A 21951-nucleotide genomic window follows, 5' to 3' on the forward strand; every position below is an offset into this window, starting at 1 on the left:
TATATATATCATGGATGGATGGATATATATGTATATATCAGTGCATATATCATGGATATATGCACTGATTTCTCTTCATTTTCTTTTAATCTTATTGTACCAGGCCTCAATTCAAGTTGCTTCATTGTGATAAAAGCACTATACGTGCTCTATATTTGTAGAGCATATGTTTAAAGATAGGTTCCACCTGTGGAGTGTAAAGACAATTGGAAAACATAAGTGAATGAGTTCAGACAAACACAGGGGGCGATGTAATAAATTTGCTTTGTGCACAGATATTAATTGGATTGGGCTTTGCAGGCTGCGGCTTTGTCTTTTTCTCATTAACAGAGCAAATTAAGAACTTTTCAAATCTCACTCTTAGTCTATTTACGTGATTCATGCAGGGACCCGAGTTCTGCTCTCTTCACTTTTAAATAATCTTCCAACACTGCGCACTCATTGTTGGCTGCTTTACTTTCATTGTTACGTGCCGTGCACTCTTTGTTGCATTGTGGGTGGATGTCTTTGAAATGGAAATCACACCAACTTCAACAAGCGCATTGTTAGGCTGAAAACATATACACTGCTCCATGCGTGCAATAAATGATTTATTATTTGGAATGTTCATCATGCACTCACTATACAAGCAGGATTCATGAAGTTATTGCTGTTTTTAAGGTCTGTCCTTGGTGGGTGGGTTTTAAATCTTTAAAACAAAAAGATTTGTTTTCCTTTAGTCTTCGCCAGATTTGTTCTTAAGTAGGAATAGAATCTATACATACCTACAGCACGAAGGTCCTGGGTTCGACTCCCGGGCAGCGTGCGGCCTTTCTGTGTGGAGTTTGCATGTTCTGCCTGTGTCTGCGTAGGTTTCCTCTGAGTGCTCAGGTAAAACATGTACAATAGTTCCATTGAGACGTCCTGGCTCCAGAGTGGTGGCACTCTGGAGCCAGGACGTCTCAATGGGACTTTCCTGGTTAAAGGGTTTTTACATGAATACAGCCTGTAGTGTTATCTATAGTTAAAGCTATAGTTAAAATTAAATTATATTAATAAACAAAAGACACAAAATTGGCACAGAAATCATGTCTCAGATTTCTGTATATGTTCCTGGGTTTATTCCTGGTGAAGTAAAAGACAAACAGAAGGTAGATGCCATTGACAAATGAAATTATCTGTATTGATTAATGGGGTATTTTTGATTGCAGCAAATCATTGCAATCATCATTAAGTTTTAAATGTATGTTGTGATATTTAATGCAGTCACGTTATTTTGCGATGGTGATCATAATGGGTCGTGTCTTTCATTTTTCAGTGCATGTGAAGGCCGGGACCTGTGAGGTGATCGCAGCCCATCGCTGTTGCAACAAGAACAAGATCGAGGAGCGATCTCAGACCGTCAAGTGCTCCTGCTTCCCTGGACAAGTCGCCGGGACCACTCATGCCATGCCTTCGTGTGTCGATGGTATGTACCACTGGCCTGGAAACTCAAGAATGATATTTTTCTTTATTTTTTACGCAGATCGATATCAGTCCAGTCACAACATTCATCACCACAGGTTTAGATGGGTGTGGTTAACAGATGGATTAGCCAATCAGGAACACACAAGGACCATCCATATCGAAACAAATATGGCTGTTTTCAAGGGGAAAAGACAAATAGGACTGAAAACATTGCAGGAATCAATGAGGCGAGAGTTCAAAAAGATGACTAATGAGCTCTTTCATTTTATAATCTGCATATTATTTAAGTGAAATTTAAGATTAGTAGTATTATATAGTTATATGGTAGTAGTATTATATAAGAAAAATAATGAATACATTTTCTTTTTTGCATTAAAAGTTTTGGTCAGAGTAAATCTGTAATATCTGTATTCATTGTGCTCCCCACGCAAAAGATAAGATAAGACAACTTTTATCCCTCCCACAGGACCAAACACAAGAAGTATCAGAAATATCCAAGATAAAGGATTCAAAATAGGGCAATTAAAAATTAAAGCCGTATTTACTAATGTTCTTGAAAGGTTTGTGAAAAATATGGTTTCATATTTTTCAACTGTGGCACATTAATATAGTCACAAATGGTTTCACAAGCACACTTCTTGGTTTATATTTCTCTGGTAAATGCGACACAAATCAACTGTGAAGGCAGAAATGGGGGTTGTTGTGATCAGCCTCTGTAATGGTTTTGACAACAACGTTAGAATGAGCTCTTCAGTAGTTTTGATGAGAACCTGGATCCTGAGGGTAAATAGGATAATCTGCCAAAAAGTTGTTTCTATCTTTTTACTTTCATTCAATTCATGACCATAAAAAATAACAGTTTATTTTGTTTGGCGAAATGTTTGCTTGACTTTTTACACATAAATGAGCTTTGTTCCGCGCTGCCTCTGACAGCAGTTACCAATAAAGCCCAAAAATCCCTTTGGCGTGTTTTCTGATGGTCACATGGTCACACCCTCCCACTGAGGAGAGACACAATCACAGTAAAACAAATCTAGCAAGATTTATTTGTATTGATTTTAAGGGTTGGTTTCATAATATGCAATTATACCATACAAATAGTATATTAAAAATACAAATAATTTTAAAGAGTGCGTGTGAGACCAATCAGAGGTGAGTGCAGCCCAAAATGAGTGAGAGAGCAGTTTTAAAGTGTTTTAAGATTTATAAATGAGAATATAATGTACACTTTTGCAAAGGTACGACTACTTGAAATTGTTTATTTATTTTACCTTTTCTCAAATACTTGTATATAGAAGTATTTGACTTAAACTTTTAAACTTTTACTAGACAGAGTTATAGTAAGACTAGTAATGGTATAGAATAATGAACAGCCGCATAGTGAACAAAAGTTGAAATAGTTCTTTTAGTAGGGGTAAGTAATAATAATACATTGAGTACATTCTACATAGGTTTTGTGGTTTGAGTGCAGTCGCAGCCTCCTTTTTTACAGAAACATCTTAAATTAGAAAAGAAAACCGAGTCACTGAAGTTGAGCCAGGAAGCTTTTTACTTGCACAAGGAGACAATTTCATACACAAATGTACAGACATGTCTGAAAAGTGTTACACAGGGACCTGTAGTTAACTCCCACTTTCTTAAACCACACTTGAGAATGTGACCTTTTGACGCAGGTGTATGTACAGCCTGCACAGTGCAAGATGAACCCAGTCACAGCATACAACCTATTTCATCAGAGTACAACGTATTTTCAACGTAAAACCAAACCAAACTTCCCGTCACATGTGTTCACTTGCCTGTCTATGATATCCTGATGATTTATTAAAGAGAATGAGTCTGCCACAAGGGAACTCTCCAAACAGGATCATGCTCATGAATTCTGTTTGGGAATTGAAGCTGGAGTCCTTGCAACCCAATAAAGATGAAAATATCCAATTAATAGAGAGAGAACATTAGTTGATGGCGTTTCAGGGGCCGCCAGAGAGAGTGTGGTGCTGCAGGGAGATTCAAATATGCTCAAATGACAGTACAGCAACAACAGTGCCAGTATGGTCACTTACTGTACGACAACAGCAGTCGATTGACCAGGCCAACCTCAAAGTGGAGCTATGAACCTGCTTGGAAAGGTTTCAGGACTCCATAATGATGATCAATTTGTATTAAAATATGCAGTATACAGTATATAAATATGCTGTATATATGAGCTTCAAAAGGTTGTCATCGGGGCTACGTTTTTACTTCCAAACTGAGGGATTGCACTGCCATAAAAGCATGTTAGCTGTAACATATGGTTTTATTTTGATATGCTTGAGTGGTGTAAGATACTGGGGCATTCACAGACTTTGTAGGTAAAACAAATCAAAGGATACACAACACTACACAACAACACATTGATTCATAATATAAAGCCATGACAGGGTCCGACAGAGATATTCACTCATGACTGAACTAATTTACAGCCGATTCATATGACGCCGCGGGACAATATCACATAATCGAATCGAAATCACAATTTGAGTTGGCAAAATTGACCAAAAGAAGAACATGCAGACCCACAGACAAGAGGGCTAACACTTTATCAAGTACACAATACATTTGGAGACAAGTTGAGTACTAGAAAAAAGGTAATGTTTCAAAAGAAAAGATTATGCGGTGGACAAAATTGCATTTACGAGCTTACTGTACTCAAATTTGCACGCTGTGCGCCTCACTTGTGCCGTTACATTACAGCTTAAATAAAAAAAAAGCCTAAAGAAGCATTTAATGATGCGTTCAGAATCTAGCTCCAGCTCCCAAGTGCAATCCATATGCTCACAACTCGTAATGTCCCCATCTTTCAGGCTGAAACGCCCATAGGATGATTTCTATGCAGGGTAACAGTGAAATATATGCAAAATACAAGGGATGTGACACACCGCATTATGCCACTGCGATGTCTGTAAGTGCCTAAGTGAAACGTGTTGAAAGGTGTCAAAACACATTACCAGAAACCGATCAAATGTGCTCGCTTCACTTGATCCATAGATATGTAGATTTGGAGACGTATGGACCCATTTCCTCCAGGACTCTACATGATGATGCAGAGTCATTTCATCAGTAAACATAACCGCTCACAGTGGACAATGTTTCAATTCGAGCCGGGTTTACAACAATTGCGATTTTGGTTCTGCGAGAGAAAGTTCAATGAGTGCGTGTTCGGGGGACGCATTGGCTTTGCGGAAAGAATCTGTTAAAATAAATGTGAAAACGAGGCTCTCAAAAGTCTTGGAACCGGTTTAAACGTCCTTGCGGTTTAGTCCAATCTGGGTTAGTCTTTGTTAATAGCAACGTTCTAATCTGGTCTCATCTTCTTCCCGCAGCCTCCATTGTAGCCCAGAAGTGGTGGTGTCAAATGCAGCCGTGTATGGAGGGAGAGGAGTGCAAGGCTCTCCCTGACCTCACAGGCTGGAGCTGCAGCACGGGCAACAAAGTCAAGACCACCAAGGTCAGTCTCATTCACACATGTTTTGTTTCAACCACTTTGATGCTGTAAACGTGTAGCGCTCCCATAGGCTTAGACCCTCCTGTAGGAAACCCACATCCTGCCTCCTTGTTTCCATCCAGATTTTCACGAGCAAACATCAAACAGCAAAAGAAAAATAAGGCCAACAGGAACAAAGCCAAACATTTCCAGCTTTCCTCATTCACAGTTATGTTCTGGTTTGGTAGTCCTGGCATATGCCTTTGCAAAATCACCCTGGTTTTGTCATGGTTAGGCTGATTCGGTTGTGCTTTAGCGCTAGTTTAGTTTTGGTCACGATCTGTGTCTATCAAAACTTGGATTAGCGTCCCGAGATAGACCTTTCATTGTGCTCAAGGTGTTTTTTGGTGTTTCTCCTCCGGCACCTGCTTGTCTCTCAGCTGTCTGTCAAAGGATGGAGTTTGTCACTGTACTCTTCAGTTTCTAGCCTTGCTCAGCCGCCTCACTCTGTATAATTCATGCCGGGGTGAAGACCTTTGTTTTGGACTTAAATAATTGACACGTGGGTGTGGTCTGACGGGCGAGAGTGAGTCATTATGGGTAAAATAGAGTTTTGAAATGATATGTTCTTTACCCAACTTTTCCTTTCTTTACACGTCTCCTTTTAAATGACTCCAGCTGCAAAATTGAAGTCAAATATGAGACACACAGAGACAAAGTGAAAGAAGCATATATTTGTACCTTAAAAATATCTTTATAAAGAGATTAAGGGGAAATATATTAGCTTTTAAAGACCATCTAGGCTTGTAATTTGCTGTAGGTGTTTACAAAGCCAGCGTTTTAAATCATAGAGTCAAGGGGTTTTACTTGAGACTGAGCACAGAGGACAGACCAGTGATGTTATACCTAACTGTATCTTTGCGCAGTTGTGTTCATTGGAGTTGTGCCATAATGCAGTGATGATTTATGTGTGTCTGAGACTGAAGGATTGACCAATGACAAATCTGTGGCCAAATAGCCCTCATTTGTACCATTCGTATTGTGCCGAGTTGGTTTGAGTGACCCATTCTTAGCCTGGGCTGCTTCTTCCTGGTGGACTCACTTCTCAAGCCTGAATTTGCCACACCTCGAGTCTGGGCTGAGACCTGTTCTCTGCAAATACATCTCGACATCGCAACTTCCACTTTTGCTCCTGTCACAAGATGATCTGGACTACTTGCTTTTTATGCTGTATGTTACAATTATAAGTATTACAGGGGAAACAGCTTGAACATTAAAACTATAAATGTCTCTTCTTTATCATTTTTTATTACAACAGCTCAATTATGTGTAATTTTCAATGCTGAAATCTGAAAAGAAAATGCATATACACATGAATACACTGACCCTTTTGCAAGTACCGCCCCAATTAAGGACTCTTTTCAGACTTATCTTAGAGTGGATTAAATGTGAGAGTGAGAAACATGCCCGATCCTGCACCCACACAGAAGCCAAAGAGACGTACATAGAGAATGAAGACGTGGCTGTGGAGTATGTAGTGGAGAGCTGATATCAGGCTGATGTAATCCCGGAATACTCCTCTTATTTGATCTGTAGCTTTTGGGTTTTTAAATGAACATTATAACGGCGTGAAAAGAATCAAAGACGCTTTATCATCCACTGTGACTGTTTGAAGGAGCAAAAATATTTCCTGTCTTTTACATTCACCTCTTTGATCAATGATCTCCGTCTGCCCGGTCGTACTACTATGGGAATGTGTGGGCTGATGTGTTTGTCGGATGATAAAAAAGAAGGTGTTTTTCCCCTTGCTGTGGTATGCTGAGGTCAAGATGCGCACGCATTCGGATCAATAGCATCGAACGCTCTCTTATAATCCCATTAAGACCTGCTCGTAAATAGAAATTGATGACAGAGTGAGGGAGAGATGAGAGAGACATGGAAGAACACTAAAAGTAAAATGAAGCAGTGGTGATGGATGGCAGGAATGCAAAGAGGTGAGTGAGCGAAGGCACTGAAAACAGACTCCAAACTTACGCATCTGTTAGTTTGTTTGTTTGACTGAAAGGAAATAGTATGGTTTTTCTAATTTGATCTTGGAAATCCTTTGTGAAGAGATTAGATTTAGGCTGATGGCTGGAAGGGAAAAACAAATGAGTACTTTTATTTGTACTATAATGTAGTGTTTCATATTTCAGTCAGTGATGCATGTATGATTTGCTGACTATAAATGATGTCTTGTGAATGCGTGAGATGATATTACGTTTTTTTATTTATTTATTCATTGACCTTTTATTTAACAAAGGTCCCGGGCGGCCTGGACCTTCATGCTACGAGTTGAAAGCGCTAACCACTGTGCCACCGCTGTGCAGGGTTTCTCCAACCCAGAGGTGTAGCAAGAGGAGGAGAAAAGAACATTGGGTTTTCATTTCATTTTTGGTGACGGACTAGAGGGGGCGGCATTTATTTATATCTTTATCATTATAACCTTGATTATCAGTTGATGTTATGACAGTATTAGAAATGTTCTTAAAAGCAAATGCAATGATTGAAAAATGAACTAAACTAGTGACGAAATACTATGCTTATTCAGAAGATTACATGATTTTATTTAATTATTAATCAGCTTTTTCTGCAGCCTTTTAAAACTCTCAAAACTCTCGATATTCTAACTTTGCATAGCTCCAAATACGGGTGGGTGATATTGACAAAAAATAGTATCTCTTTATCTATTTTTTGTCAATCCAACAGAAATGTATTAAAACATGTCTTAAAATGTTTTATTTGAGGTTCAATTATCAGACAAATGTGGAATGTCTGCAAAATGTATCACAAAAGTGCAGATATATCACCTTATACCCTCATTTGAAATTTTCCAACATAACTTTTAAACGTTTTTATTTTCAATCAGCTCTTTTTGTAGCATGTCTTTACTACACAAGGCACTCGATATTCAAATTTAGCATATCTTCAAAACAACATTCCAGATATGAGCTAAATTTCAATATATTGTCCACCTCTAGCTTCAAAACAACAATCGCGATCGTACCTTTTTATATCCCACCTCTATAATAGACTGTGATCTCTGTTCATTTGTGTGACTTCAGAGACATTGTTAAGATGTTTTGGCTTGTGCTGAGGGAAGGAGCAGAGTAGGAGGGCAGAAGGAGGAGCGAGGGAGGGGACAAGACAACAGCCCGATCGATGCCAAATAATATCATATGGATGAGCACACATATCCTGCCAACACACGAGCTGTTGCACATTTGCTGAGACACATGCTTCATACCGGAGTCAAGAGACAAAACATTGACCACTGCAGCTTCCACACTCGGCCTTAAGAGGAGTGCGGTGATCTCAGTGACCCTTTTGAGCTGACTGACCTTATAGATCCTTAGATTTAGAATGCCTTGTTACTATGAGCCTTCAGTTATACACACAAAGGACTGCATTGTGTCAGAATGTTTATTTGAGTGAGGTGGTGGTGTTAATATTAGAATAATAATAATATAATAATAATAACTTTTATTTATATAGCGCTTTTCAGTGACCCAAAGACGCTGAACATAATAAAAAAGGGGGGGGTATTTACAGACAGGGGGGACAACACGTACAGAACACATTAATATACAGATAAAATGAACAAGACAGAAGAAGTAGAGAGAAAAAGATGGGGATGTAACAGGGGGTAGAAGTGTAGGCAATGGGGTAGAGGAGGCTAGGGGTAGGGGAGGTCATAGGCTTGGGTGAAGAGGTATAGAAGTAAGTGAGGCACAATTATAGGGCAGGACGATGTGGTGGGGGGAATAAAAATATTTTTTTTTATTTTATTTTACTATATTTTGTGTTTTTTAGTATTGATTTCATAAACCAGTGGCAACAGAAAAAAAATTGCTGAAATTCAATTTTGTTTTGACTGTGAATCTCGATTAAAAGAAAAAAGAAATGAGCATATACTCAACGATTAGACATGAATGAATGTTGATTTAAATTCAGATTTGATTACCGTAACTGCCCAGTCCTACAGTAATAGCAGTGCAGCAGCTGTTTGTTAGTAGCAGTAGTAACAATAGGTCAACATTTTCAATTAGACCCAGATTTACAGGTGGCAGAACAAGCCCAGTCTATTCTTTTCATGGCACTGTTTTAAGCGCTAACAAGAGTGTTGCAAGCTGCAGAAAAGCATCTCATTAACCATTTAGTTTTCTGTACCTTTATTAATTCACCTTCGTTATATTTGTAATTCATACACTTGTGATTCAAAGAGTGCTCGGACTTTTCAGCTAATGCCTCTCCATAATTGACACTTTGCGACCAGCGTTGCTCATAGGCAGTTTGTGCTTTCTGCTGGAGTGGAGCGGACATTTGCCTTTTGGCCAAATGAGCAGCCTGCAGCAAAAGCAGTTAGAGCTCGTAGACTGAGCAATATAAATGTGTGGCACTCGCCGTCCTAACAGGGCCCGCTGTGGTGACACTGCTGTGCTTTGTAAACAGAGACTTAACTGCCTAAATCCGCTTTCTAATTGGACACCAAAAAAAAAAGCACCTACAGGCGTGTATAATAAGCGTGCGCACCTGTCAGGGCACGCTAGGACTCTGGTGATGTGTACAGTGAACTGGCGTAACAACAAACGCTCATGGACTGTTTGATCAGCGCAGGGGTAGATGCCTGAAGGCAGTGGGAGCCGGCCCAGGGAAGGTGGCCTGAAGCCATCTACAGCTACATACAGTAGAGAGAGGGAGGGGGGGCCACTGGCAGCGTCCAGCCAAGGCCGCTTTGTGTGTTGTCACTGATGGCTCACCTTCACTCCGTGTGCTGCCACCTGGGTTCTGCAAAAGACACTGTCCCTGAAGAGGAGAGGAGAGCATCTGGCTCTGCAGAGAGAGGAACACGGCAATAACAGTGAAGACTTGAAAGAGAAGAACGCTCTTGGAGAACTTGAGTCAGTACGAACTGGAGTATTGGCAGACGTACATTCATTTGTGTCAGTGCGATTGTTGGCCCGCTGAAAAATGCCTCCTAATTTGTTGAAATAAACCAACAGGGAGTGAATGAGCAAGAGGGAGAATGGAGAGTGATGGATGCGTGCGATAAGCGTGCGTGTGATTAGATCAACAGAAGAAACGCTGTGGTTTGGAACCAGTAGCCAAAAGTTGGAGTGAAACGCCATTTTTTCACAGTGCCTTTCCCCCACAAATGTAACAGGAACCTTGTATAGGGCCTCTTCACCAACAAGAATCGTTTTATATCATTTCCAAAAAGTACTGCACTACATTATTTATTGACGGCAAAAATCTGTCTCTCTCTTCTCTGACCTTTACTTAATTTGCCATACTCAACTCTTTCACACTGCTACCTAACTTTTAGAGGAGTATTTCTGGCATGCCACTGACCCATTTCTGTATCTTCTATTTCAGGTGACCCGATAGTCCTGCTCATCTGGATCAGACGGCGTAAACAGCTGTGGAGTTACATACGCAGCACAATGGACCCATCGTTAACAGGACAAAATGCACTCAAACTAACTGCTTTATGGAGGCAGTTATAGTTTCATTTTTCTGAGGACATCAAAGATGATGTGGCCACGGAGACAGGACTCTGACACTGACCGCCATCTTTACACAGACATTAAGGACCCCGTTACCCACAATTCTGTTCTTCAACTTGAAAGATGCTCAAAACAAACCTGGATTAGAAGGCAAGATATCTTCTGGCAAAAAGCTGTTTTCTTCAAGTTTGTCCATATGGAAAGTATAAGGAATTAAGAAAAAAGGTTTCACCATACTCGCTCCAAAAAGGTGCACAAAATGGCTGTTTCATGTTGCCGGAATGACACAACGATTATGTATTTGTGCCACATGCGACACATGCTGTCAAAAAGTCTCTCTGATTTCAAACTTTTGTTTTCCAATTCATTAAATAATACAAGGTTTTTGTTGTGGCTGACAAACTACCATTTTTGTAACAGCGAAGAAGAGTTTATTGATCATGTTGTAATTTTCTTTTCTTTTTTTCCTTTCTTTTTTTTGGGGACAAAATCCTTTCAGGGGTAAATCTTAGACTAATACCACGTAGATGTTACGATATATTGAAACATGTAAACGTGTAAAAATGGTCCTCGGAATCAATGGGGCTAAACAAACGAATGCTCTTCTGGTTTCTTATCTGTGTTTTTAAACGCCTGTTAACCGCTATTGAGTACATGTGTCAGTATTATATGAAATGAATAAAACCTTTATCAAATCAACACCACATTTTTGTTGTACTTTGTACAGACTTGGAAAATCTAAATTACTGACACCAAACACACTCAAGTCACCTTTGAAAAAGAGGTTCTCACCTGAATAAAGGTTAATAAATAAATATTATAAACTCAATATGTCTGTGATTCTTTAATCCACATCCCCTTGTACTAAACATAATATATATGTTGTATACTTTATTAAATCGACTTCTTCCAACAAAACAGATCATAAAAAAGGCATAAATAAGCACGTACCGGTAGCTTTTTTGCATTATCTTAGAGAAGAAGATGAAAAATATTTCTATTACGAATTGTGAATTAATAGTATTTGCATATTTGATGGAAACTGAGCAAAGAACACTGATTTTTCAGGTAGTTAGCCGCTGGCAATTAAGATAAGATAATCCTTTATTGTCCCACATGGGGAAATTTCATTGATGCAACGCAGGAAGATACAGAGGTAGATACAGAAGAACAGATCACTTATAGAAAGTTTGAAAAACACTCTCAGTAGAAGATCTCCTATAAACAAAAACTCCTATAGACAAAACCTCCCATTACCCAACAAGGGATGGAGGGGAAAAATAATAAAGATAGAAATAAATAAATACATAAACACCATTGCATGTGATCACGACAGTAATTGCACATGAATATGTGTCCCGACGGCACATGGATTGCACATGAATTTCACAGTAATTGTAATAATTGCTAGTTTACATATTATTGCACAGCTATTCTGGAATTAACGTTAGCCTACTTGCAGACAGTTTTAATAATCTTAATTTCCAACTGTCCGGGTGTTATATTTTCAGTCACAAAGTCCATGCTCTTGAAAGCTTCGAGGGCTTGTCCAGTGCAGAGGGCGTGTCCAGTGCAGAGGGCTTGTCCAGTGCAGAGGGCGTCTCCAGTGCAGAGGGCGTGTCCAGTGCAGAGGGCTTGTCCAGTGCAGAGGGCTTGTCCAGTGCAGAGGGCGTGTCCAGTGCAGAGGCCTTGTCCAGTACAGAGGGCTTGTCCAGTGCAGAGGGCTTGTCCACTACAGAGGGCTTGTCCAGTGCAGAGGGCTTGTCCAGTGCAGAGGGCTTGTCCTGCAGAGGGCTTGTCCAGTGCAGAGGACTTGTCCAGTGCAGAGGGCTTGTCCTGCACAAAGGGCTTGTCCAGTGCAGCGGGCTTGTCCAGTGCAGAGGACTTGTCCAGTACAGAGGACTTGTCCAGTACAGCGGGCTTGTCCAGTGTAGAGGGCTTGTCCAGTGCAGAGGGCTTGTCCAGTGCAGAGGACTTGTCCAGTGCAGAGGGCTTGTCCAGTGCAGAGGGCTTGTCCAGTACAGAGGGTTTGTCCAGTGCAGAGGACTTGTCCAATGCAGAGGGTTTGTCCAGTGCAGAGGACTTGTCCAGTGCAGAGGGCTTGTCCAATGCAGAGGGTTTGTCCAGTGCAGAGGGCTTGTCCACTGCAGAGGGCTTGTCCATTGCAGAGGGCTTGTCCTGCACAGAGGGCTTGTCCAGTGCAGCGGGCTTGTCCAGTACAGAGGGCTTGTCCAGTGCAGAGGGCTTGTCCAGTGCAGAGGGCGTGTCCAGTGCAGAGGACTTGTCCAGTGCAGAGGGCTTGTCCAGTGCAGAGGGCGTGTCCAGTGCAGAGGCCTTGTCCAGTACAGAGGGCTTGTCCAGTGCAGAGGCTTGTCCAGTACAGAGGGCTTGTCCAGTACAGAGGGCTTGTCCAGTGCAGAGGGCTTGTCCTGCACAGAGGGCTTGTCCAGTGCAGCGGGCTTGTCCAGTACAGAGGGTTTGTCCAGTGCAGAGGACTTGTCCAATGCAGAGGGTTTGTCCAGTGCAGAGGACTTGTCCAGTGCAGAGGGCTTGTCCAATGCAAAGGGTTTGTCCAGTGCAGAGGGCTTGTCCATTGCAGAGGGCTTGTCCTGCACAGAGGGCTTGTCCAGTGCAGCGGGCTTGTCCAGTACAGAGGGCTTGTCCAGTGCAGAGGGCTTGTCCAGTGCAGAGGGCGTGTCCAGTGCAGAGGCTTGTCCAGTACAGAGGGCTTGTCCAGTACAGAGGGCTTGTCCAGTGCAGAGGGCTTGTCCAGTGCAGAGGGCGTGTCCAGTGCAGAGGACTTGTCCAGTGCAGAGGGCTTGTCCAGTGCAGAGGGCTTGTCCAGTACAGAGGGTTTGTCCAGTGCAGAGGACTTGTCCAATGCAGAGGGTTTGTCCAGTGCAGAGGACTTGTCCAGTGCAGAGGGCTTGTCCAATGCAGAGGGTTTGTCCAGTGCAGAGGGCTTGTCCATTGCAGAGGACTTGTCCAGTGCAGAGGGCTTGTCCAGTGCAGAGGACTTGTCCAGTACAGAGGACTTGTCCAGTGCAGAGGGCTTGTCCAGTGCAGAGGGCGTGTCCAGTGCAGAGGCTTGTCCAGTACAGAGGGCTTGTCCAGTACAGAGGGCTTGTCCAGTGCAGAGGGCTTGTCCAGTGCAGAGGGCATGTCCAGTGCAGAGGGCTTGTCCAGTGCAGAGCGCTTGTCCAGTACAGAGGGTTTGTCCAGTGCAGAGGACTTGTGCAGTGCAGAGGACTTGTCCAATGCAGAGGGTTTGTCCAGTGCAGATGACTTGTCCAGTGCAGAGGGCTTGTCCAGTGCAGAGGGCTTGTCCAGTGCAGAGGGCTTGTCCAGTGCTGAGGGCTTGTCCAGTGCTGAGGGCTTGTCCAGTACAGAGGGCTTGTCCAGTGCAGAGGGCTTGTCCAGTACAGATGACTTGTCCAGTACAGATGACTTGTCCAGTACAGAGGACTTGTCCAGTGCAGAGGGCTTGTCCAGTGCAGAGGACTTGTCCAGTGCAGAGGGCTCGTCCAGTGCAGAGGACTTGTCCAGTACAGAGGACTTGTCCAGTGCAGAGGGCTTGTCCAGTACAGAGGGCTTGTCCAGTGCAGAGGGCTTGTGGAGGAAGCTTGGATGGAAATGACCACAAAGCTTTGTTGTGGCAAGTTGTCAATGCTTTTAAGTGTTAGTGATTCGCAGCTGTAAATAAGGATCAAAGCCCATCACTTCTTGAGAAAACAACACTTTTCATGTTCAAGTCTATGCAGTGTTTTTCATGATTGTCTTAAGAGTGAAGATGGGCACCAGCATGTGGTGACGTCTTCAACATGGCAGTGACAACAAATAAGTCATGTGACTGAAACCTATGAATATGGTAGATTCATTCCACTTCTGTCTGTGCCAGTGCAGGTGATCACAAGTGTAAAAAAACACTGTTGGCTGTAACAGGGGGGGGGGGGGGGGGGGCATGTACTGCGAGTGCCATGTAAAACCATCGTCATTCAGTGAGATAGTGAGATGGCCTGAAGTCAGTCTAAAGATAGCATTTTAAAAGGCAGTGAAGGCATTATGTGGTGTACAGCATGTTTTGGATGCAGTAGTCAGAAAGATTTTGTGTTAAAGTGAAGAGAAAAAAACTTTGTTGCAAGCATGGAATAACGAACATTTAGTTCATCCATATGTTTCAAAAGGAAAATTCCGCATTCATATTTCTACTCACTGCTTATATAATTGCCTAAATTATTTTGCAATGCAACACACCTTGATAGGACAGGAGTAGTTCATGATTGACAATGTTTTACTAAACAACTGGATAACCCTTTGCAACTATTGATTTCAAGTGTAACTACACTCGTTTTTGTGCTGAAAACTAGATTACATTGTAACGACCACCACCGTTAAAGCAAAAAATAAAACACTTGAACAACAATTTGCATGCATCATTCCTAGAAAATAAATACAATTAAATCCTATTTCACATTCACGCCTCCCATCAAAGTAAACAGACGGATATCACTTTTGATGTTTTGAACTAATAAGGCGAGTATTTGGATGAGAAACACGTAGAAACCATTTTCAATAACTATTTCAGACTGTCATGGTGCAATACTGAGGGTAGATTTTGATGACCACATCAAGTCTGTCTCCCCGTTCACACATGTAGCCTTACCTGGGAAATGACCTGTGAATTAAACCAGATCTGAATTACCTGCATTTCCTTTCCATTTGATTTATTTGCACATACAATAAAAACATTGCAAATGTATACAACAATTTTAAAAAGGAAAAATGTAAATTGTGTGTGTGAAAATGGATTTAAGAGTAGAAGCTGAATGATTCCAGAAGGTCGGTCCTCTGTACTTGAGTGTTCTTTGGTTTGTTGTAGTTCTGCACAAGGGAACATAGAAGTCTCTGCAGTGTCACGTTGAATAGGCCTGAACATCTAAAGAATACATTAAACGGTTGTCATGCGCTCTGGGTAAATCATTGGACATGTGCACTACTTCTACATGAAGACAGAAATATTGTCAAAATCATGTATTTTCTGAACAAAGGAGAAGATAAAGACTTTGTGTTTGATGAAGTCAAAATCCTTAAAAATGTCTTTGTATCAATAAAAGAAATTGAGACATGTCTTTCATGAATTACGCCAAATCATGTTATGCAAGAAGTAGTTACCGTATATCTTTACTCAAAATACCAATGGATCTCGTCATTGTTCTACAAACATGTTCAATATGATATTTCCAGGTCAGGGTTTGATCAAACATGACTCCTAAAAACATATTTTCAACAACTTGGTTAATTCTGATACCATCAATAGAGAGTATAACGTTGTCTCGACTATATATTTTAAAATGTGTCTTTTGTATATGTAAAGAGCATTGATTTGTTTTACACTACTCAGTGATCTGGCAATTTCCCTGGTAAAATGCCAGGATATATAGAAGGAAGGTGTATGTGTGAATAAAGCCAGAAAATTGCCAGTACCACTGCTCGTTTCTTTGGTTACAAGCTTGGTTTCCTGGTTTACACTCTGCAGTTCCGTTTATATTCTGTTTTAATGATGCTATATTGAGAGAATGCAGAGAGACAAATGCCATGATAAGTGTGAACAGAGCAGAGCGTGTGAGATTGGGGGTCACTGCTGTCTGTTCTGGCAATTTACTGGATCTATGTGTGAATGGAACTGTGACGGGTCCTAAGTGGGCGGGGCTAACAGTTCAAACTAAAATGTTCTCTTCATTCATTGTTCAAAACTTGGTACAGCAGTTTTTCCCAGCCAGTGGTATGGGGGGAAATATTACTTGAGGGGAAACTCAGAGTGTGAGAAAAGGTTAGGGTTTAGTACATGAAATAAAAAAAACTTTGGGAACCACAGGGAAAGAGCACCTTTAAATTTTAGGAGCATGTTGTAACAAATAAAATGAGTGTTCAGAAAGTGTGTCCTCAGTTTTGGACTGTGGGCGCCTGTCCCTCCCTCTGCCACACACACCAACACACCATCTATCTGTTTTGTGCTGCGTTAAAGCTGCTTTTCTAAAAATGCTTTTCTGATTTGGCTAATCTCCCAGTGGATCCTCTCAGGGGCCCGGGCCTTCACTGAGCCATAACACACTGGTCTTTGTGCGTGTGTCAATGCGTCGTTAGTGCATGTCATTAAAAGATTACAGAGAATCAACACACTGAAGAACTGTGCTCGCACTGACTGGCATAATTACAGAGCAGGAGGAAAAATGTGTAAAAAGGATTTGACATCAACATATGACAGCCTCCATTTTGGAATAGTTTGAATATATCGGAGTGCTGGCGAGGTGATTTTTATAGCTGAATGCAAGTCAACTATGAGTGGCTTGTAGAATATCAAACCAAGTAGAGTTTAAAACTAGGGCCTAATGTTACTACACATATTTACCACTACTATTGCAGTGGGTAATATCAGAGTGGAGTTATATCAGGCCGCTCTAATCTCCAGCCCTATATGCAGAGCACTAATCTGGTCATCTGCGACAAGGTGGATACAACCAGACAACGCTCAGATAAGTCAAATATGCTGTGTGGTTAGTAGTGGAATGAGGAGGAGGATAACAGACGCCAGAGCAGATGCAGCTCTAGGCTAACATATGCGTAAATATATCACAGGGATGGTGATCAGGGGAGGTGCTGCACTCAGATTTGGAGCCCTGGTCCTTTCTGGTAATGGTTAACAAATGGGATGTTTTTTGGCTAATGGGTCTCAGCCAACAATTCTATCCTTCATTGTCAAAGGGCTGAAGTTTCAAAAAAAATATTCTTTGCATATTATTTGCCAGTATTAAATCTATGGCTTTCTTTGGCAGAAAATAATCCCCCTTGAGAGCATCGAGAAAATAAAATGTCTATCAGATTGTTAAAGACAGATCTAGTATGAGCCTTATATGAATTCACCATGTTGTTTTGTTCTAAATATATATATATATATATATATATATGTATGTATATTCAGAACAATCAAACATGACATTTTGCTGTGTAATGTAGTACTGTTGTAATAAGTACGCTTCAATGACACCTCTCTTGTCTCAGCTGCCTCCACATATTCACTAATTCAATCATGCTGTAACTGACTATAATTATGTTTGATAATCATCACATTAATAATACACAATATTATGATGAATGCAGAATGCTTTTGTTTATGAAGCAGCCTGGTGGAAAGGCACCGACGTGTCCATAAACTGACTCAGCTGACAACTCTGAATATTAAGATGCCAATTAATGTTGATGTTTGAGGTGTTATTAAGTGATGTTAAGTTACACTTTATTGTTCTCAAAGGGAAATTGACCCGTCCTTCAATGCCACAGCAGTGGTCACTGTGTGCAGCACCCGGGGAGCCATCTCCAGATTTTGTGCTGGACTATCTTCGGTGGAGGAGTTTATCGAGTGCATGTTCTGAGTTGTTATGCATTAGTCCCATGGGCACATTGTTTTACACAAACACTAGCCTGGTCAGCCATGACAAACTCTTTTACATACAATGAATTTGCTGATTGATAGGTGGAGTAACCAACCAGTGTCTGTCACATCTCAAAACAATCTTACATAGACATTTTGGCTTTTTAGGCGTATTTGTTTAAGTTCTAAATGTAATCACAATGTCTTTCAAAATACAGTGATGAAGATAAAGAGCAGGTTTAAACCTAATGGTCCTCTGCAAGCTTTCTGGATTCTGATCTATTAATCATCTATGACAAAATGTATATTAGATACAAAGCTATTTAAACCTCCTCGCATGAGCCAATTTCAACTTTAGGCATGTTTTAATGTTTTTTGGACTGAGGAGTAAGGTGAGGAGCCCATGTGATATTAAATGTCTGTTGCTGGAGTGTATAAAACAAACTAGTCACTACCGATATGTTATATATGCAAGTCAAAAATAAAGACAGCGTGCAGTCATGATCTTCCTTCCATAAAATCAGGAAAAAATAGGTACCTTTCATTGACTAGGTCTTCATTGAGTGACACAGACTTCAGACTTTACATTGTTAATAACATTTTTCAATTCAGTTTATTTTTGTAGCACCCAAAATCACAGCAACAGATGAAACAATGTTCATAAGAAGTTAGCAAATGTCCCAACATCACCTGTCCTTAGACCCTACTCCTTGGCAAGGAAAAACTTCAAAACAAAACATCACGGATAAAACTTTTTCATCCATGAACTCAAGGCTGTGATGATTGATGCGGAAATCAAATATCTCTGTCAATATTGTCAGGACCATTCTTAATGTATTGTGCCATACATATCCACAGAACATTTTCCTTTCTTCGTATGCAGAGAATTCAAACTGAAATTAAGTTAATAATTAATTAAAATTAATTATTTTTGGCCTAAAAATAATACAACTCCTGTCGCGAGAGCAGACATCAGAGCAGGTTACAAATGAACTCAGCACATCAACATAGCGTATACCTCGGGCCAGTATGTGTGTCTTTGTGCAGATGAGGTGATAACATTCAAGAAAGAATGAGAAAGACGATGTGTGCGGCCCTGATAAGCAGCACAGGCCCAAGGGGTTCTTTACATGGCAGTCCTAACCTGTCACTATTCCTCCTGATATGCATGCACACACACAGGGCCCGCCCGATAACCCCAGCTCCACTCTGCCAATCATGTCAATGGGGCCATGAAAAAGAGGAGCTATTCCCGTATTCCCAACGAGCCCAGTGTGAAGTTAAATAAGAGCCGCTGTGATTGTGATAGAGGTGGATGACGCTAGATAAGACCAAGCCTCATTTGTGTTGTGAACAGGAAATTATTTGGACAGATTTGTCATTGTGAAACTGCGTCTACATTACTTTTGTTGGATGTTTTTTTTTCTCTCAGCAAATAATACTGCCAACAGCATATTGTCTTCACGTCTTAGAAATAGACAGCTCTGAATTTTTTTCTTTAAATGTTTGTTTACGCTGACCTGTAGCTTCTGACACCACACAAACGGAGCCTTTCAAAGCCGGCCCACACATTTGCTGTATCTTTGTGGTCAGCGAAGGCTCCAGAGACACAGGATGTGAACACCTGCTCGCTTTAATGAGATGTTTACAGTCTCCTTCTATACCAGTGTCTGCACGCACTAAAAATATGAGGCTATTTCTACCTTGTGGGGGGGAAATAACATTGCTCTACTTTATTTTGATTAGTTGACAAAATGAGTTCTAATTTTTAGTCCAGAAGTGGGTTGCGGAGACAGAGATCTCTTTGAGTTTACCACAAGGAAGCTTTGCCAATTTGTTTTAATTTACTTCTGTGTTGTTTAATACAAACCAAAATTAACTTTATTTAGATGTTTAAACATAAATTTAAACTTAAACTTAACATGTCCCACATTTCTACCTCTATGTAACTATAGTATTTGTGTTTTGTTGATAACTGATTGTCACTGATCAAAGCCTTAGACGGTATGACGATATGCTTTATTTATTATTCATTCATGATTGTATTTTGAGTGTTGATTTATATATGTGAGCTGTAAATTAGAAGGTTTTATCACTTTGTCAGGCCAACATCGGCTGCAGGTCATGGGGAAGTGTAGTAGCTCTAAAGCTAACAGCACCCCTTAGGCTCTGGTATAGCTCAGCAATAAACCACCAAGTCCCCAGCTTCATGTGGCTGTGCTGTGTCAGCGCCTGGGATAACTTACACTGTTAGCACTGTTAGTAGCCCTAACAAAGCAATGCTGGGCATTTTGTAAACCACACTATGAGGGGGAAACTAATGTTATGAATACAGCTTAGAATGCTGTGACTTTCCTGAAGTCTACGCTCATCTCCACTGTCTTTTGTGTGTTGAGCTGACAGTATGAGGACACCAGCCACTTCCCTCTTGTAGGCAGACTCATCGTTGTCCAAGATGAGCCAGATGATGGTGTTGTTGTCCACAAGCTTTATCCATTTTACAGAGTTGTGGCTGGAGGTGCAGCAGTTGGTGTACAGGAAGAAGAACAGAAGAGAAAGTACACAACCCTGTGGAGTCCCTGTGCTTAGGATCCGAGCCATTCTTCCCCAGTTGCGCCTGTACATGGGTGAATGGTGTTGAATGCAAAGCTTAAGTCCATATTCCCAAGAAGTCCAGATGCCGCAGGATGAAGTGAAGGGCCAGGTTGACAGCATTGTCTAAAGACCTGCTGGCTCTATAGGCAAACTGCAGGGAGTCGATGAAGGTGAAAGTGACGAACATGAGGTCCAACAGGACCAGGTGCTCAAATTACTTCATGACTATAGGAGTCTACACCACAGGCCTTTAGTCATTTAGGTTTCTCGGTACAGTTTGAACAAAGCCGGGGCATGGCATGGCTCCAGGGATGTGTTAAAATGTCAGTGAGAGACAGCAGTCAGGGGAGACACCATCCGAACTGGCTGCTTTGCATGAGGTTAAGCTTTCTGAACAGCCTGTACAATGCAAATTGGGCATCAAAAATGCATGAGACTGGGTGTGGATCCAAAAACAGGAAATTACTTCTAATATTGGTAATTGGTAATATTCAAATATGCTGTTAATCAGAGTGTTGAGGGATGCAGATATAAGTCATGGGATGAGATTTGGAGCCGTGACTGGAGGAGAGGTGCTGCCATGAATATTCAGTTGTTGACATTTAGATCAGGCTCAGAGGATGTGAGGCAGCCAACAAAGTAACAAAGAGCTTAAGTGACTTGGCAACAATAAGGGGGAATGGGGTACTGATATTTGCGTCTAGGGCAGAGGGACTATTAGACTTGGCCCGTAACATTGATTGATTTAGATATGTCCCACTCGCCACCACATGCTTTCTCGTGACAACAGTGCTATTAATGAGACTTGCTGTCGCTGATTGTTAATGCCAGATGAGTTTGTGGAGCGAGCTCAGCATCAAGCTAAAACTGGATCTGGGTCATCGTCTTCTCATTACGCCCATTCGGTTCTCTCACCGGACCAACAGCTGTTTATTGTGTCAATGTATACTCCTCCTAACAGGAAACTTCTGGCAAATTCCGATGACTGAAAATCTCTTTGGTGCTAATCTGGAAAAGGATAAAAAGTGAGAAGTAATAGCTTGGGAAGTCGCATACAAAGGGAAAAGCAAGAAAACTGTGCCTTTGTGTTGTTGTTTATGAAGCTAATGACCTCTTCTGCATAATTATGGTTGCAAGTCTGTTCTCAATGCAAAGCTCAAGAGGAAAGCTGTGCTAAACATAGTCGCAGAGGAACATGACTGTCACTGAGGGGAAAGAAAGAATGGACCCACTACACATAAACTGCTATTGTTTTGGAGGTTATTGAGTAAATGGAGCCTGCATAATACAGTATAATGTTGTAGTGCTACTATTAGCTGCCTGTTATGTTGGTGCCAATGTCAGTAAACTGAATTGAATTTTTTAGATACCGATACTGATACTGATACTCGTTACTGGTCAAACCTTGTTTCTGGGTTGTATATGACTCAAGCTCTAAAGGACAAACTTGACACCTGACACAGATGGATCAGTCC

General features: G+C 41.2%; 2 protein-coding genes across 2 annotated transcripts in view; both read left to right on the forward strand.

Annotated features, from left to right (window-relative positions):
* The window catches only part of LOC140363371 (chemokine-like protein TAFA-2), a 112429-nt gene extending 101278 nt beyond the window's left edge, over positions 1-11151 (forward strand). Inside the window, exons 3-5 of the mRNA XM_072449889.1 lie at positions 1298-1447; positions 4806-4930; positions 10322-11151. Of these exons, the coding sequence (XP_072305990.1) occupies positions 1298-1447; positions 4806-4930; positions 10322-10333 (287 nt within the window). The 3' untranslated portion in view covers positions 10334-11151. The remainder of the gene's footprint in view (positions 1-1297; positions 1448-4805; positions 4931-10321) is intronic.
* A 2977-nt stretch (positions 11152-14128) lies between these two features.
* The window catches only part of cbx5 (chromobox homolog 5 (HP1 alpha homolog, Drosophila)), a 174812-nt gene continuing 166989 nt past the window's right edge, over positions 14129-21951 (forward strand). The window contains exon 1 of the mRNA XM_072449902.1: positions 14129-14134. The gene's annotated coding sequence lies outside the window, so the exon portion shown is untranslated. The remainder of the gene's footprint in view (positions 14135-21951) is intronic.

Source organism: Eucyclogobius newberryi, unplaced genomic scaffold, assembly GCF_026437365.1.
Source record: "Eucyclogobius newberryi isolate DKJ021-1_F unplaced genomic scaffold, fEucNew1.0.hap1 SCAF_17, whole genome shotgun sequence".
Classification (NCBI taxonomy): Eukaryota; Metazoa; Chordata; class Actinopteri; order Gobiiformes; family Gobiidae; genus Eucyclogobius; species Eucyclogobius newberryi.